Source organism: Mustela lutreola, chromosome 1, assembly GCF_030435805.1.
Source record: "Mustela lutreola isolate mMusLut2 chromosome 1, mMusLut2.pri, whole genome shotgun sequence".
Taxonomy (NCBI): domain Eukaryota; kingdom Metazoa; phylum Chordata; class Mammalia; order Carnivora; family Mustelidae; genus Mustela; species Mustela lutreola.
In genome coordinates this window covers 256,116,609-256,132,358 of record NC_081290.1, presented here as the reverse complement: position 1 = coordinate 256,132,358, position 15,750 = coordinate 256,116,609, and the positions used below count along the sequence as shown (strand labels likewise).

The following is a 15,750-nucleotide window of genomic DNA, read 5'->3' as shown; positions in this document are numbered from 1 at the left end:
AATTTCTAACCAAGAATCTCTACCCAGCACACTTGTCCAGAATTGAGAGGAAGAGATAAAGAATTTTCCAGACAAGCAAAAGCTAAAGGGGCTCATAAAACTGGCCTTATGAGAAATATTAGGAGACTTCTTTAAGCTGAAAAGAAAGGGGGCTATTAGGTAATAAGAAAACCTGAAGGTATAAATCTCACTGGTAAAAGTTAATATATAGTAAAGGTAAAAGATGAATTACTAGTAAAGCTAATATGAAAGTTAAAAGAAAATGTAGTAAAAAATAACTTTACAATAATTAATGGATATGGAAGATAAAAAAATCTAAAATGTGTCATCAAAAACATAAAATATGGATTTCACTTCTATGTAAAATAAAAAAAAAAAAAAAAGACAAAAAAGGTCCTAACCAAAGCAATTAGACATGAACAAAAAAAAAGAAAAGAAAAAAAAAAACGGAAAAGAAAAGGCATACAAGCTGGAAAAAAGACCTAGAACTTATTATTTGCAAGTGACATGACACTATATGTATATATGTGTATATATATATATATATATATATATACACATACATACACACACACATATATATATATGTGTATATATATGTATATATATTGATATATATGAATATATATATTGATTTTGTATCCTGTGATTTTACTTACTTCATTGATCAGTTCTAGTAGTTTTGGTGGTCTTCAGGGTTTTTTATATATATGTATATATACACACGTATATATACACACGTATATATACACGTATATATACATATATATACACATGTATATATACACACGTATATATACACATGTATATACACGTATATATACATATATATACACACGTATATATACACGTATATATACATATATATACACACATAGTTTTGGTGGTCTTCAGGGTTTTTTATATATGTGTATATATACACACGTATATATGTGTGTATATATACACATATATAAAAAACCCTGAAGACCACCAAAACTAGTAGAACTGATCAATGAAGTAAGTAAAATCACAGGATACAAAATCAACATATAGAAATCTGTTGCATTTCTATATACTAATAACTGTCAAAAAAATTAAGAAAGCAATCCTATTGACAGTTGCATAAATAATAATAGATACCTAGGAATAAATTTAATCGAGGAAATGAAAGACCAATACACTGAAAACTATAAGACATTGATGAAAGAAATTGAAGAAGACACAAATAAGTGAAAATATATTCTGTGTTCATGGATTAGAAGAATTAATGTTCAAATGTCCATATTGTCCAAAGCAATCTGTGGATTTAAAAGAGTAATATTATTTCAATGGCATTTTTCACAGAAATAGAACAAAAATTCTAAAATCTGTATAGCACTGCAGAAGACACCAAATAACCAAAGGAATCTCAAGAAAGAAGAACACGGAGGTGTCACAATTCCTGTCTGATTTATTTCCTTCTAACTATATTACAAAGCTATAGTAATTAACACAGTATGGTATTAGCTTAAAAACAAGCACAGAGTATACTGTATGTTGACTAATTAGAATTTAAATAGAAACTTAAAACAAAAAGAAACTGCACTGTTATTAAGAAACAAAAAGCAGGGGCGCCTGGGTGGCTCAGTGGGTTAAATCCTCTGCCTTCGGCTCAGGTCCCAGAGTCCTGGGATCAAGCCCCACATCAGGCTCCCTGCTTAAGCAGGGAGCCTGCTTTTCCCCCCCACCCCCCCCACCAGCCTCTCTGCTTACTTGTAATCTCTGTCAAATAAATAAATAAAATCTTAAAAAAAAGAAAGAAAGAAAGAAAGCACATAGCTTAATAGAGCAGAATAGAGAGCACAAAATAAACCCACATGTATATGGTCAATTTATGGCAGAGGAACCAAGAATATACAATGGGGAAAGGACAGTCTCTTCAATAAATGATATTAGGAAAATCGGACAGCTACATGCAAAGAAATGAAACTGTGAACCACTATCTTGCACCATACCTAAAAATTAGCCCAAAATGAATTAAAGTCTTGAACATAAGACCTGAAATCATAAAACTCCTAGAAGAAAACATAGACCGTAAGTTCTTTGACATCAGACTTGGAGATGATATTTTGGAATTACAACAAAAGCAAAAGAAACAAAAGCAAACGTAAGTTAAATTAACATCAAACTAAAAAGCTTCTGCACAGCAAAAGAAACCATCAACAAAATAAAAAGACAACCTTTCAAAGGGACACAAAATTTGCAAATCATCTCTGATATATATCCAAAATATATAAAGAACATACAACTGAATAGCAAAAATGGAAACAATCTGATTGGAAATGGGCAGAAAATCTAAGTAGACATTTTTCCAAAGAAGACATACAGAGAGCCAACAGGTATATGACAAGATACTCAATATTACTAATCAAGATAATGCAAATCAGAACAATGAGATAATCGTTTTGTACCTATGAAGTATGAAGAAATGTAGAGTAAGCCTTGGGAAGAGAGAGACTTCTAGAAAGACAAAAAAGTTCTTTGTTAAAATTTCTTTGTTCTCTCCTCTGCACAGCACATGATTCGTATAGGTGCTCAATAAATAACCTTTTTTTTTTTAATTGACTTTATGCTTAATGACTTTTCCCTATAGTTGTTGCCTCCTTGGCTTAAAGGGAGTACTCCCTACCTTCAACAAAAAGAAAAATGTCACAGACTATTTATTTGTACTACTATCTAAATATTTAAGACTCTGGGATAATAAAGCAACTATTTCCTTGCTTCCTTCCTTCCTTCCTTCCTTGAGAAAATTATCCTTTTCCCACTGCCCTGCCCATACTTGAAATGATTCTATTCTCCTGGGTGTTCTGAGTCAACTGAAACAACCAGGACTGAAGTATTTCAAGGTCAAGTTGTTTGACATCTTCCTTGATATAAAACTTAAGAACCATTGACTGAGTGTATAAATTTGTAACTGTTTAACTGCAGCATTTCTTCAGTGAATGTTTACATGGAGGACTAATACATAAAAAGATACATTCAATACTGCTCTGACTGATAGCAAAAGAAAAGATTTTGAATCAGAGCCAGGAAACCTGTGCCCCATCAATTCCCTTTACCCACCATCCTTGTCCACAGCTCTTCCTTCTAGAACTCCTTTGAATGGCTTTGACAACCATTGCTTTAACTCATGAAGAGCTAACCTCAAGGAAAGTTAACTGTGGTTCTTTTGAAATATTACATACCTGAAATGAATCTCATCATTGAAGAGTGTATTTTTTCATTTTTCATTTTAATTCCATGGTATTTAGTATCAGTAACAGTAGTATCTTTGTTTTATAAATCACATTATGTTTTACAAAAACCTTTTATATGTATTTAACTCATTAGTTCTCACAGTAGTCTCCTGGTGTAAGCAGTGACTAGCTGTACCCCAAGTTATAGAGGAGAATCCTCAGTTTGTGTATTATCCAAGGTCAGATGGAAGCAAATGAAGACTAGCTGAGAATATGACCTGATGCTTATAATTCCCATCCAGAATTTTTTCACTCTATTCTTAATGTAGTGAGAGTATGTTGAAGCATTCTAAAGAAAACATGTACAGCATGTCATTCTAATGATCTGCTAATACTTTGGATGTTATGTAAAACTATAATACTATATTTAAAATATAATATTTATCTCTCTTTTCTTGTGACCTTCTTTATATAGAGTATTGAATGCTTTACTTCCAGCCCTAAGAAAACAGTATTGTGCATTAAAAGAAGCTGGCCTTTCAAATGCTGCTTTTGAGTCTGACTTCAAAGAAATTGAACATTTGGTAGAGAGGAAAAAAGTGGTGGTTTGGGCTGACCAAACTACAGAACATACTATAAAGCAACATGATCTACCAGAGATTTCTGTTCTTATGACCTTTCCACAACTGGGACCACCAGTTCAATCTGCTGCTCCTTGTTGTAAGTACAGCTTTTCTTGTATTAAGGAAATTATAAGGTTATTCCTAAAGAGTAGCCTCCTTTATGTATCAATCTACAGAACCATGAATTTTTTAAATAGGTTTGGCTATTTTGTGAGAATTAAGGGGAAAATTAGTTTTAGAATAATTTTGTTAATCACTATCTTTCAGAGGTTTAAGAGCAAGAATACTTGATGCTCTAAATAACTAGCAATAAAATCTTTAAATTATTTTACCCATTTTTTTTTAAAAGATTTTATTTATTTATTTGACAGAGAGAAATCACAAGTAGGCAGAGAGGCAGGCAGAGAGAGAGAGACGAGGAAGCAGGCTCCCTGCTGAGCAGAGAGCCCGATGCGGGACTCGATCCCAGGACCCTGAGATCATGACCTGAGCCGAAGGCAGCGGCTTAACCACTGAGCCACCCAGGCGCCCTATTTTACCCATTTTTGATGGAATAATTTTACCTCCATCCTTCTTTAAAATTTAACCTCAATTAAGGATTAAAGATTATAATTACTATATTCTATAATACATAATAATAATAATCTATTCTTAAAATCAACTAACGTAGAATAAGCTATATTTTGTTGCCATATCACTTGTTATCTCTCCTGTCATAAAAGTGTGCATGGGACATTTTAATTGCAAAACTAACATACGATGTTGATTAAAATAAATTCAGACAATGTAGAATTACATGTAGAAGTAGAATTCCTTCTTCGACTTTCCTTAGAACCCAATCTTGTGTCCTGTCTCAGAAATAAATTTAGCAGTTTGGTTAACTTTGTTATGTGTGTGTGTGTAATATTTGTATTACATAATCTAACTCTAGCTTTTTTATTGGGTTTCTCATGAAAGCTAGCACATTATATATGTTGATGTACAACTTTTTTATTTGTTACTAGTTTATTTATTTTATTGTTAGGGTATATACATGAAGAATCTACCTTATTTTTTTTTTTAATATTTGTGAGAATCCAGACAGCAGACGTACCATACTTTATTTAACCATTGTTCTGTTGGTGAACGGAGCATTAGAAAGCATGCTTGTTTTCACATTTGTGCGTGTATACCAGATTCCTAGAGACTGATTTGTTGGAATACAGGACAAAAATATGTTTAAAAATTAATCTGTCAAAGTCCAAAATTTTCTTTATGCAAATGTGCATAAGATACCTCTCTCATCTTTACTTTAACCCAAAATAATAGCAGCAACACTGAACTAGTGTATATTCTTTGTAACTTTGCTGCTCTCCTATTTCTAGTGACATTACTTCATCTTCTCGGAGGCATCCTCTTTACTTATTTGACTTGGTGGAGTTTATTTGTTGTGCTTTAGAGTTTTCCTTCTGGTTAAAACTGCCTCCTGCTCTACTCCTTCACCTCTAAACTTTTCTTTCTAACTGGATGTCTAGATCTTCCAAAGGCTTATTCTTTTGTTTGGAAACTTTTGTTTCCAATGTTGTTAGTAGGAGGTCTCCATTTTGTTTAGAGAGCTTTAATTTACCATACATCACAATCAATTGGTCAGTTAAACTGATTGTCATTGGTAATTACCTCATAGTCTGTTCACATTCCTTTTTTCTGAGTTTACAGATATGAGAAAAGCATTTCTCGTATATATCATAGCTGGGGTCCTGATTTTCTCTTCTAGCTTTTCTGTTCATCTGATCCATGTGATTTCCACTTCCAAAAATTACTGTTTCTTTTTTTTTTTTTTTTTTTTTTTTTAATTTGACAGAGAGACACAGCAAGAGAGGGAACACAAGAAGCAGGGGGAGTAGGGGAGGTAGAAGCAGGCTTCCCACTGAGCAGGGAGCTTGATGCAATGCAGGGCTACATCCCAGGGCCCTTATGACCCAAGGCAAAGGCAGACAGCTTAACCACTGACTGAGGCACCCAGGAGCCCCAGTTACTCAGTTTCTGATGTTAGCAGCTATTGCTTTTTTCTATCACAAATACTATGTCTATAGATTTTAAGAGGAAGATAAGGCAAATCTCTGTAGATCTGTGTATTTGATGTAATTTCTTTTAGTATGATCCCTTGTCAACTGTCAAATACTTGCTTTGTTGCTTTTTCCTTTCGATGTTTCCTGTTTCATTCTAGATTTTGTTTTCTGTTTAATTGCATCTCTTTTTTTTTAAGATTTTTATTTATTTATTTGAGAGAGAGAGAGTGAGCAAGTGAGAGAGAGAGAGCACAAGCAGAGGGAGAGGGAGAAGCAGACTCCCCGCTGAGCAGAGAGCCCAATGCTGGTGGGCTCTATGGCAGGATGGGAACCTAAGCCAAAGTCAGACGCTTAACCGACTGAGCCACCCAAGTGCCCCTTGTATTTTTTTATCTTTATGTCTATTTTATCTTTCTGTCTACTTTTAATAGGTTTATGCTGCTCTGTCCATTTAACTGATAAAAATGTTTGCTCATTAGCTTTCACCTGACCTTTCGAATTTATGCAATAATGTCCCTAGGTTTCCCTCTTAACACAGCTTTAGCTTCATTTCACAAGTTTTGATACATAGTATTTTAGATTATTATTTAGTTCAAAATATTTTCTGACTTCTGTTGTAATTTCTTCTTTGACCCATGGAGCATTTCTTTTTTTTCTAATCAGTTTTTTTTTTTTCTCTTTTTTTTTTTTTTTTTAAAGATTTTATTTATTTATTTGACAGAGAGAAATTACAAGTACACTGAGAGGCAGGCAGAGAGAGAGAGAGAAGCAGGCTCCCTGCTGAGCAGAGAGCCCGATGCGGGACTCGATCCCAGGACCCCGAGATCATGACCTGAGCCAAAGGCAGCGGCCTAACCCACTGAGCCACCCAGGCGCCCTTCTAATCAGTTCTTATATAAAATTATACTTTTGTATTGAGCAAATTTCCATTTGAATTCAGGTTTGGAGAAATACTTAAAATGAGAATCATACTTTTAAGTGTCATGTAGGCATCCAATGAGAATTGTTTCATAAAACTGTTAGTTTTGATTTTTTTTTTTAGTTTTTTTTTATTCTTAATATCAAGAAGCTATGGCAAATTCCATTCTATTTTTTGTTTATTTATAGCTTTATTGAATTATATTCAGAGAAATTGCCTAGTATGTAGACTCACTTTATTCCTAGCACATAGTAGGCTGGTGTATATGTTTCAAGTGTGCTTATAAAAAATGTATATTTTGTAGTCATTTATTACAGTATTCTATGTAAGGCCAAATCGGTTGTGTTCTTTAAATCTTCTTCTTACAGACTTTTTAAATTCATGTTCTATCATATTTACACTGAGGAGACCTATTAAAAATTCCCTCTATTACATGGGATTTTTCTATTTTGTATCAGTTTTCTATCCCATGCTAACAAATGAACACAAACATATCAACTTAAAATAACACTGATTTATTATCTCAGAGCTCTGTAGGCCAGAGTTATAGCAGGCTCAAATGGTTATTCCACTTAGACTTTCACAAGGCCAAATAAAGGTGTCAGCCAGTTGGATCTCTTATCTGGAGGTTCTGGAGGAAGAATGTGCTTCTAAGCTCATTCTGGTTGTTAGCAGAATTCAATTCTACACAGCTGTGGGGCTGAGGTCCCCATTTTCTTGTTGTTGCCCAGTGGTCCTTCTCAGTTTTTTAGAGGTCTCCAGTATTCCCTGGAACATTGCCCTCATTTCACCTTTAGCCAACAAAGGCAGGACAGCTCATTCTCATTCTCTGGATCTCTCTCATCCTCCTTCTGCTTCATTTCTTCTGCCTAAAATTAGAGAAAAGTCTCTGCTTTTAAGGGTTCATTTGATTAGATTGAGCCCACATCTGCAAAATCCCTTTTGCCATGTAATGTGACATATTCACAGCTTCCAGGGACTAAGGTGTGGACATCTTTTAGGGGATATTTCTCCTTGTAGTACTGTCAATTTTTGGTTCTCATACATTGAAATTATATTATTACATCTGTATATTTCAGAATTCTTACATCTTCCTTTTCTTATAAAATATACTTAATCCAGTCACTTTTCTTAGCCTTAAGTTTACTTTAATGTTAGTATAGCTATCCCACTTTGCTTTGGCTCATGTTTTCATGGTTCATCTTTTTTCTGATTCCTTCACTGAAACCTATAATCATGTATTTCAAAGACATCTCATAAACATCACATAACTGGATTTTGCTTTTTGTTCTGTTAATCAGTCTTTATCATTTAAAGTATTCTTTTTCTACTTGATGAATGTATTGATACTGGTTTTGAATCTGCTGTCTTGTGATTTGCTTTCTAATTGTCCTGCTTATTCCATATTCTTTTCCTTTTTAACTTTGTTTTAGAGTGACAGAGTGATATTCCATTTTTTTCACCTCTGAGCTTAGAAGGCTATAAACTGTTTTTATATTCTTTAAATTGTTACCCTTAGAGTAATATTCTGAATCCTTGCTTTATCAAAGTCCTTTATCAAAATCCTTTGCTTTATCAAAGTTTATCAAAGTAACTATGTTAACTTTTACACTCAGACAGTGCTGGAAACTTAAAAATTTTTATCTGAGTTAACGCTTTCCCTGACATACCACTGTTATGATATATTTTATTTTTCTCTATATATTAAAGCCATAAAATGGGTTTTATTGATGTTTGTACAGTGAATATTCACATTTATATTTTTTGTTCTTCTCCATTTTTTCAGCATCTCTGCATCTCCATCCAAGATAATTTTTTTCATCTAAAGAATCTTTTTGCATGTCCTTTACAGTAGATATGCTGATGATGGATATTCTTACTTTTCATATGTCTGAAGCTGTATTTATTTTACTTTCTTTCTTGAAGACTTTTTTGCTGGGTATAGAATTACAGTTTAGTATTCTTCCTTTTCTTTAGCACTTTGAAGATACTATTTCATTATCTTATGTGTCTTTCTTATTGTAGTTGAAGTAAGCTGTCATTCTAAGTATTGCTCCCTTGAGTGTAACTTTACCTCTAACTTCCTAAAATATTTTCTCTTTGTCTTTGAGTTTTAGTAGTTTTGCTATATTGTGCCTATGTAATTTTTTTTTACTTCTCTTATTTGGGTTCATAGAACTTTCAGAATTTGTGTCTGGATTATCTTTCATTAGTTTTGTGAAGTTCTTAACCATTATATCTTTAAATATTGCTTCTGCTATTTTTGTTCTCTACCTCTGGGACTCTGATTATATTGCACAGTTCTTTCTCCTTGTCTTATCCGTGACTTCTTTTACTCTCTCCTTCTTTTCTTTGTTTCTTGTCTCTCTGGAAATTTCTTTTCACACATTCTTTAGTTTACTTTCTCTTTGCAGCTATGTCAAATATTTCTTAAATCATCAAGTTCTTAATTTTGTTATATTACAGTTCTAGAATTTCTGTTTGATTCTCTTTTTTTATGGTTTCCATTTCTTGGCAAAAATTCGCACTGAACACAATAGGTGTAGTTATTTTAAAGACTGTCTGACATTTCCAGGTCTGGAGCACTCTGCATATGTTTCTCTTATCTCTTTCTGCTGGTTTTCGTTCACATGGCCTCATTTTCTTGAAGGCATACTAATTTTTATGTATCAGATATGTATTTGCAGAATTATTTATAGAAATACTTCAAGACTTCTGATAATAAAGTCTTCTTTCAGAGAGGATTTTTTGCATTTGCTTCTTCTCAGTTCCTGGTGGCATTAACAATCTAGAATCACTGTAGTCCAGTTTCAAGGATTGCGATCATTTGAAACTACACTGCAACTTCTGCTAGGGCCTGCCTTTGTTTTTTTACCCTCTAGAGTGTAAGCTGTTTAGGTTTCTGACTCAAAGCAAGGAGGGTTTATGAAGAACTTTGTTTAGTGGGCCCTAACTTCCTGTTTCACACCCCAGTTCTACCAGATTCTCAATGTTCCTAAGCTTTTCAGACTCCCTTCAGGATCAGCAAAAAATCTTCACAGGGAAAATAACTGTAATGCAGAGATTACCTTCTAGAGCTTCCTAACTTTCTCTTGATACTTGCCTATAATTCTTCACAGTTTCATCATCTCTTCTGTGACTTCAAGCATATATTTTTTATATTTTGCCTGGACTTTTTTGTTGCCTTCAGTGGAGATTGGTCTGAATTACCTACTCCTCTACTATTAAATTTCCTTTGTTCCATTTTTATGTTAAAATAACTGGGAAGCTGAAGATATATACTTATATCTTCTTTTTCTTTAATAAGGCATTATTGTCATTAGAATTAAGCTAGTTGAGATCTTTGAAAACTTAAGATTATTTTCAGATTCTCTCATACCTTTTGGGCCTTGATTTTTTTCTTTGTAATGTATTCAAGATGTTGGAGAGGAAATGGGGTTTTAACACCAAGATCGAGAAATACTGACCACCTGATGGTCATTATTACTTATTTAAAAATTCATATTTCACTTGCAGTATAATTGCATAGACTATACGTGTCAACAGCGAAACATTTATTTGGTTCCTAATTCCTTTTCATAACACTTTTAAAAGGAAAAACTGTTAAAGTCATATTACATTTTATAAATATATATTTCCTTTTAAAAGTGTATCAGAAGGTGAGTTTTGTTTTTAGTATGTTTTGTTCTTTTTTTTTGTTTAATATTTTGTTCACATTTCATAGATTAACTATTTGCTTGGTGTGTCTTATTTATTCCAAGAAATTATGTTATGTTGTAATCACTATGAATAGAGAGCCAAAGATGAATAGTGGGGAAGGAGCATGGGCTATAAAGTGAGTCAACTTATAAATATTTATTTTTCTTAGTCTTAAAATACTGAAATAATTCATTAAAAAGGCACAAATAGTGAAATTTGTTTGTATTTCTAAAAATATGAAGCAATACGCAGATATCATATATTGCTAAAATTATATTATCTGTAGTAGTCTTAATAAATATAGGAAGTAAAATTGAAGAGATTCAACTTATTAAGCAAAACATCAATCAAATGTGTCTCATTCAAATAAGCTTACATGTGTGTCACTGACTTCTTTCCTGTTTTCTCATAAACAAGTAAAAAGTGATTTTTGTTGTCAAATTTCTTTTTTGTTTTGGTTAAATTTCAAAAATACTAAATGCTGTGTGGGTGGTATTTCAGTTTTGAATTCAGTTCTTCTGTTTGTTTGTTTGTTTGTTGTTTGTTTTTCTGGTGCAAAAAAGACCTTTAAAGAGGTCTTTTTTTTTAAAGATTTTATTTATTTATTGGACAGAGGGAAATCATAAGTAGGCAGAGAGGCAGGCAGAGAGAGAGGGGGAAGCAGGCTCCCTGCGGAGCAGAGAGCTCGATGTGGGGCTCAATCCCAGGACCCTGAGATCATGACATGAGCTAAAGGCAGAAGCTTAACCCACTGAGCCACCCAGGTGCCCTGAGCAATCTTTATATTTAGAATGTGTGCACACTGTACTTTTAAAAGTCTGATGAGATTAACCATAATTAATCTAATCTGGACTCTGCTAGGCATTTAGGTTTAATAAATTTTATTATTATAAGTAGTATTGCAGTAAGGAAGTATGTATATTTATCTTGGTGCTATGGGGTGCCTGGGTGGCTCAGTGGGTTAAAGCTTCTGCCTTCAGCTCAGGTCATGATCCCAGAGTAGAGTCCTGGGATGGAGCCCCGAATCAGGCTCTCTGCTCAGCAGGGAGCCTGCTTCCCCTTCTCTTTCTGCCTGTCTCTCTGCCTACTTGTGATCTCTGTCTGTCAGATGAATAAATAACATCTTTATCTTGGTGCTCATGTCTAGTTACCCCTATGATAAATTCCTAGAAGTAAAATTTCTAACTCAAGCAATAAGCACATTCTTTTAAAGTTTATGATATATATTGCTTAGTAACTTCTACCTCCCTTCCCCATGTGATTATACCAATTTTAACTCCCATCATCAGTGTAAGAAAATGAGATCCTTTCTCCTTTTAGTTTTACCAGATTTTGATGTTAAACTGTCTTCACTTTTTAATTTTTAGAAAATTATTTTCAAACATACACAGAAGTACAAGGAATCCTGTAATGAACTCCATGAACCCATCACCTAATTTTAGGAATTATCTCATGGGTAGTCTTAAGAACACGATCTGCTTTTCTGCACCCTATCTATATCTGTAATGTATTATTTTGAAGGAAATCTCAGATAGCATATATTTCTTCCATTTTCATCTTAGTGTCTCTAAAAGAAACCAGGATGTCTTTTTCATATCTAATGTCAATTAATATCTACTTAATCAGTGTTTATATTTCCCCCACTGTCTCATAAATGATTTCTTTTTAACTTCTTCCATCAGCATACAAACAGGGCCTATACCTTGTTACTGGTTGATATATCTGTAATCTTTTTCAATCTGCGGTTCTCTCTCCCTCTTTTGTCTTTGCAAGTTTGTTATTGATTCTCTACTAATCTCAGTCATAAATATTATTTTCTTTCCATTTTTCCTTTGTTCACTAATATAGCTGAATTTTTTTTTCATCAATTTAAGGATCTATTTTCTTTTCTGTGAATTATCTAGCAATCATTTGAACATTTTTCTGGCGTAGTCCTCTTTTGTAAAATTTGTCACATATTTATAAGAGCTTAGGATATGGATATTTATTCATTCAACAATATTCATTGAATTTCTACTATGTGCCAAATACTTATCTGAGGCTAAGGATACAATAAAGTACAAAACAACCCTTTTTATCCTCTTGGAGTACACATTCTAGTGCTGGAAGAAAGACAATAAATATAATAAGTAAATTAAATCGAATCTTAGAAGGTGGTACTTGCTGTAGGCAAAGAAATGAAGAGGTCAGGAATGGGATGGGAAAGAGATTGCTACTTTAAATAGCATGGTTAGTGTACGCTTCACTGATAAAATGTGAAGATGCTCACAAAGTTAGCCACTTGTATATACGGGAGAAGACTCGTTTTCAGGTAGAACAAGTAATGTAGATCCCTAACACAGGCTAGCATATTCATGGAATGGCTAGAAGGACATATAATTGGTAACAAAAAGAAGAGAAAGAAAGTAGAGAGTGATGAGATTACAAAGTTCAAGGGGAGGAAGGCAGATCAAGTAAAGCCTTGTAGGTTATTACAAGGACTTAGACTTTAGCTCTGAACAAATCAGGAGCTATGGCATGATCAGTGGAAAGAAGTAACATACCTCTGTCATGTTTTCAAGATCCTTCTGTCTGGCATGTTGAGAGTAGATTATAGTATTGCAAGGGTAGAAATGGGAGACTACTGCAATAACCCAGGTAAAAGATTGTGATAGCTCAGAACAGGTTGGTAGCAACGGAGTTGGTTAAAAATAGTCAGATTGTAATATGTCTTAAAGGTAGAACTAGCAAGATTTTATCACCAATTGGATTTGGGATGTGAGGGAAATAAAAAGTCAAGGATGACTCTTGAGATTTTTGAATTTAGCAACTGACAGAAGCAAGTTACCTTAAAAGAGATAGGGAAGACTTCAAGTAGAGCAGATTTGTAGGGTGAAGGTGGCAGAAAACTAAAAAGTTCAATTGGGGCATTTAAATTTGTCTAAGATACACCCAAGTGAAGATATCATGTAAGCAATTAGATATAAGAATCTGGAGTTCAGAAGAAAAGTCTAAACTAAAATATAAATTTGAGAGCTGTTAACATTTAGATGATATTTAAAGCCATAGGACTGGATGAGATCATCAAAGGATATTAACTCTTTCCTCTAAGATGCATGCTGCAAATCTTTTCTTCAAGTTTATCATTCACGCTTATCTTTGAGATGTTCTTTTTAATAATGAATTTTATAAACTTTTATGTCATATAGTAACTTCATTATTTTTTTCTCTCTGCCTTTGGAATAATTCCTCAGAAGGCCTTTTTATCTTTTTATCTTTTAAAATTTTAAATTTTTTTTTTACTTTTATTTTCTCCTTATTTTAATGTAAGAAAACATGCGAGAATCAAAATTTTTTCAGAGAGCCTTATATTCTTGTGTAACACATTGACGGTCCATCCTTATAGTACCTTTGTTTTAAATACAGTAAATAGGCAAATAATTCTATTAGATTTCTACCCTATTCTTTAGCTTGTCTGTCCTAGAACTAGTAATTATTTTCATAGCTAATACTTGATAGTTTCTTTTGATAGAAAGCAGTGCTAGTCCCCCTTCATTATTCTTTGGGGTTGTTTTGTTTTATTTTGTTTAAAGTAGACTCCATGCCCAATATGGGGCTTGAACTCACAACCCTGAGATCAAGAGTCACATTCTACCAGCTGAATCAGCCAGGCAACCCATGTTATTCTTTGTCTTTAAAATGTTTTTGGCTATCCCTGACTAAGAAGTGAATGTTAGCACAACTTTTTCAATTCTAAGGAAATAAAATCTTTTTAAAAATTTATAAATTTTGTCTCCATATTTTTTCACTATCAAATCTTTTCACTCTAGAATAGTTTCTCTTATTCATATTTTCTTGTATGTTTCTCAGCAAAGTTTTTACAACTTTATATATATTTTGTACATTTGTTATTAAATCCCTTTAAGAATTTTATATTTCTATATATTAAATATATGTTAAATCCCTATAGGGATTTTATATTTTATATTTTTGTTATATGGATTATGTTAACTTTCCTTATATTAATAAGCCTGTATTGTTCCTTTTTTTTTCAGTGTTCCAAAATTCATTGTTTATATGCCAAACCCAGTGCTCCATGCAGTCTGTGCCCTCCTTAGTACCCACCACCAGGCTCACCCGACCCCCGCCACACCTCCCCCCTCCAAAACCCTCAGTTTGTTTCTCAGAGTCCACAGAAACTAACTTTTTAAATTTTGTTCATTTTAATACTTTACTCATGTCAATACTTGATTTTGAAATAGATAGTTATTTGACTTGAAATCTTTGCCTCCAAACTAAATGTCTATTTACTTGGAGTAAAACATGTACCTATTTTAGGTCTGGAAAACAGAAAGTGCATTCACTGAGTGCCATGCAGGATGGGGGTGCTGGCAGCAAGGTTTATTTATGGAACTGATAAAATTTCTGACATTAAATGAAAAGTCAAGATTTCCTCATTATCCATCTGGAAACTCACATTTAGTAATATTTCTGTCTCTAACCTTTCCTTTTCTTAAATTTTATACCTCATGTTAGTGGTTTTTATCTTAAAGTACAATAATAGAAAAGATACTAGTAGAGCCAACATCTTTTATGTTGTAGAGATACTATGATTGAATATAGTTCCAATGTAAATTTGTTTCCCCTAAAATTACTTGAGTAGAAGGAAATGTCATTTAAAAAACAGGAATGTCTACATGAATTCCTCATATAATAAATATGAAGCAGCAAAAATATTATAAACTAAATCTTCCATGTTGTTTCCCATTTGGCAATAAAATTTAATCATTACCGTCATGTTTGTAGCCCTAAATACATTTCTTTTGGCCCTTATTCTCCCTGTAAACAAAACAGTGTTCAGTTACTCATCGGTAACTGCAAATATTCATACAAATTAAAAGGTTCTTTGCATTGTTTTTCCCCCCATCTTAAATAAACATGAATACTAGGAAAATCAGATTGAGTGGAAGCATGGTGTCTGCTACACCATGAAGTATCAAAAGGTTATGGGTGATTTATTACTCAGAGCATTGAATTAATTTAAAGGACTGTGACAATCTTTTTTTTAATTTTTAAGATTTTATTTATTTATTTGATGGGGAAAGAGAGTGAGCACAAGCAGGTAGAACAGCAGGCAGAGGGAAAGGGAGAAGCAATCTCCGCTGAGCAGGAAGCCCGACGTGGGGCTCAATCCCAGGACCCTGGGATCATGGCCTGAGCTGCAAACAGATGCTTAACCAACTGAACCACCCAGGTGCCCCAGGACTGTGACAATCTTTTATTAC

At 33.4% G+C, this 15,750-nt stretch overlaps 1 protein-coding gene across 1 annotated transcript in view; it reads left to right on the top strand.

Moving 5' to 3' along the window:
- KIF18A (kinesin family member 18A) overlaps positions 1 to 15,750 on the top strand; it is an 80,921-nt gene that overhangs the window by 38,698 nt on the left and 26,473 nt on the right. The window contains exon 13 of the mRNA XM_059138608.1: positions 3,673 to 3,917. Within this exon, the coding sequence (XP_058994591.1) occupies positions 3,673 to 3,917 (245 nt within the window). The remainder of the gene's footprint in view (positions 1 to 3,672; positions 3,918 to 15,750) is intronic.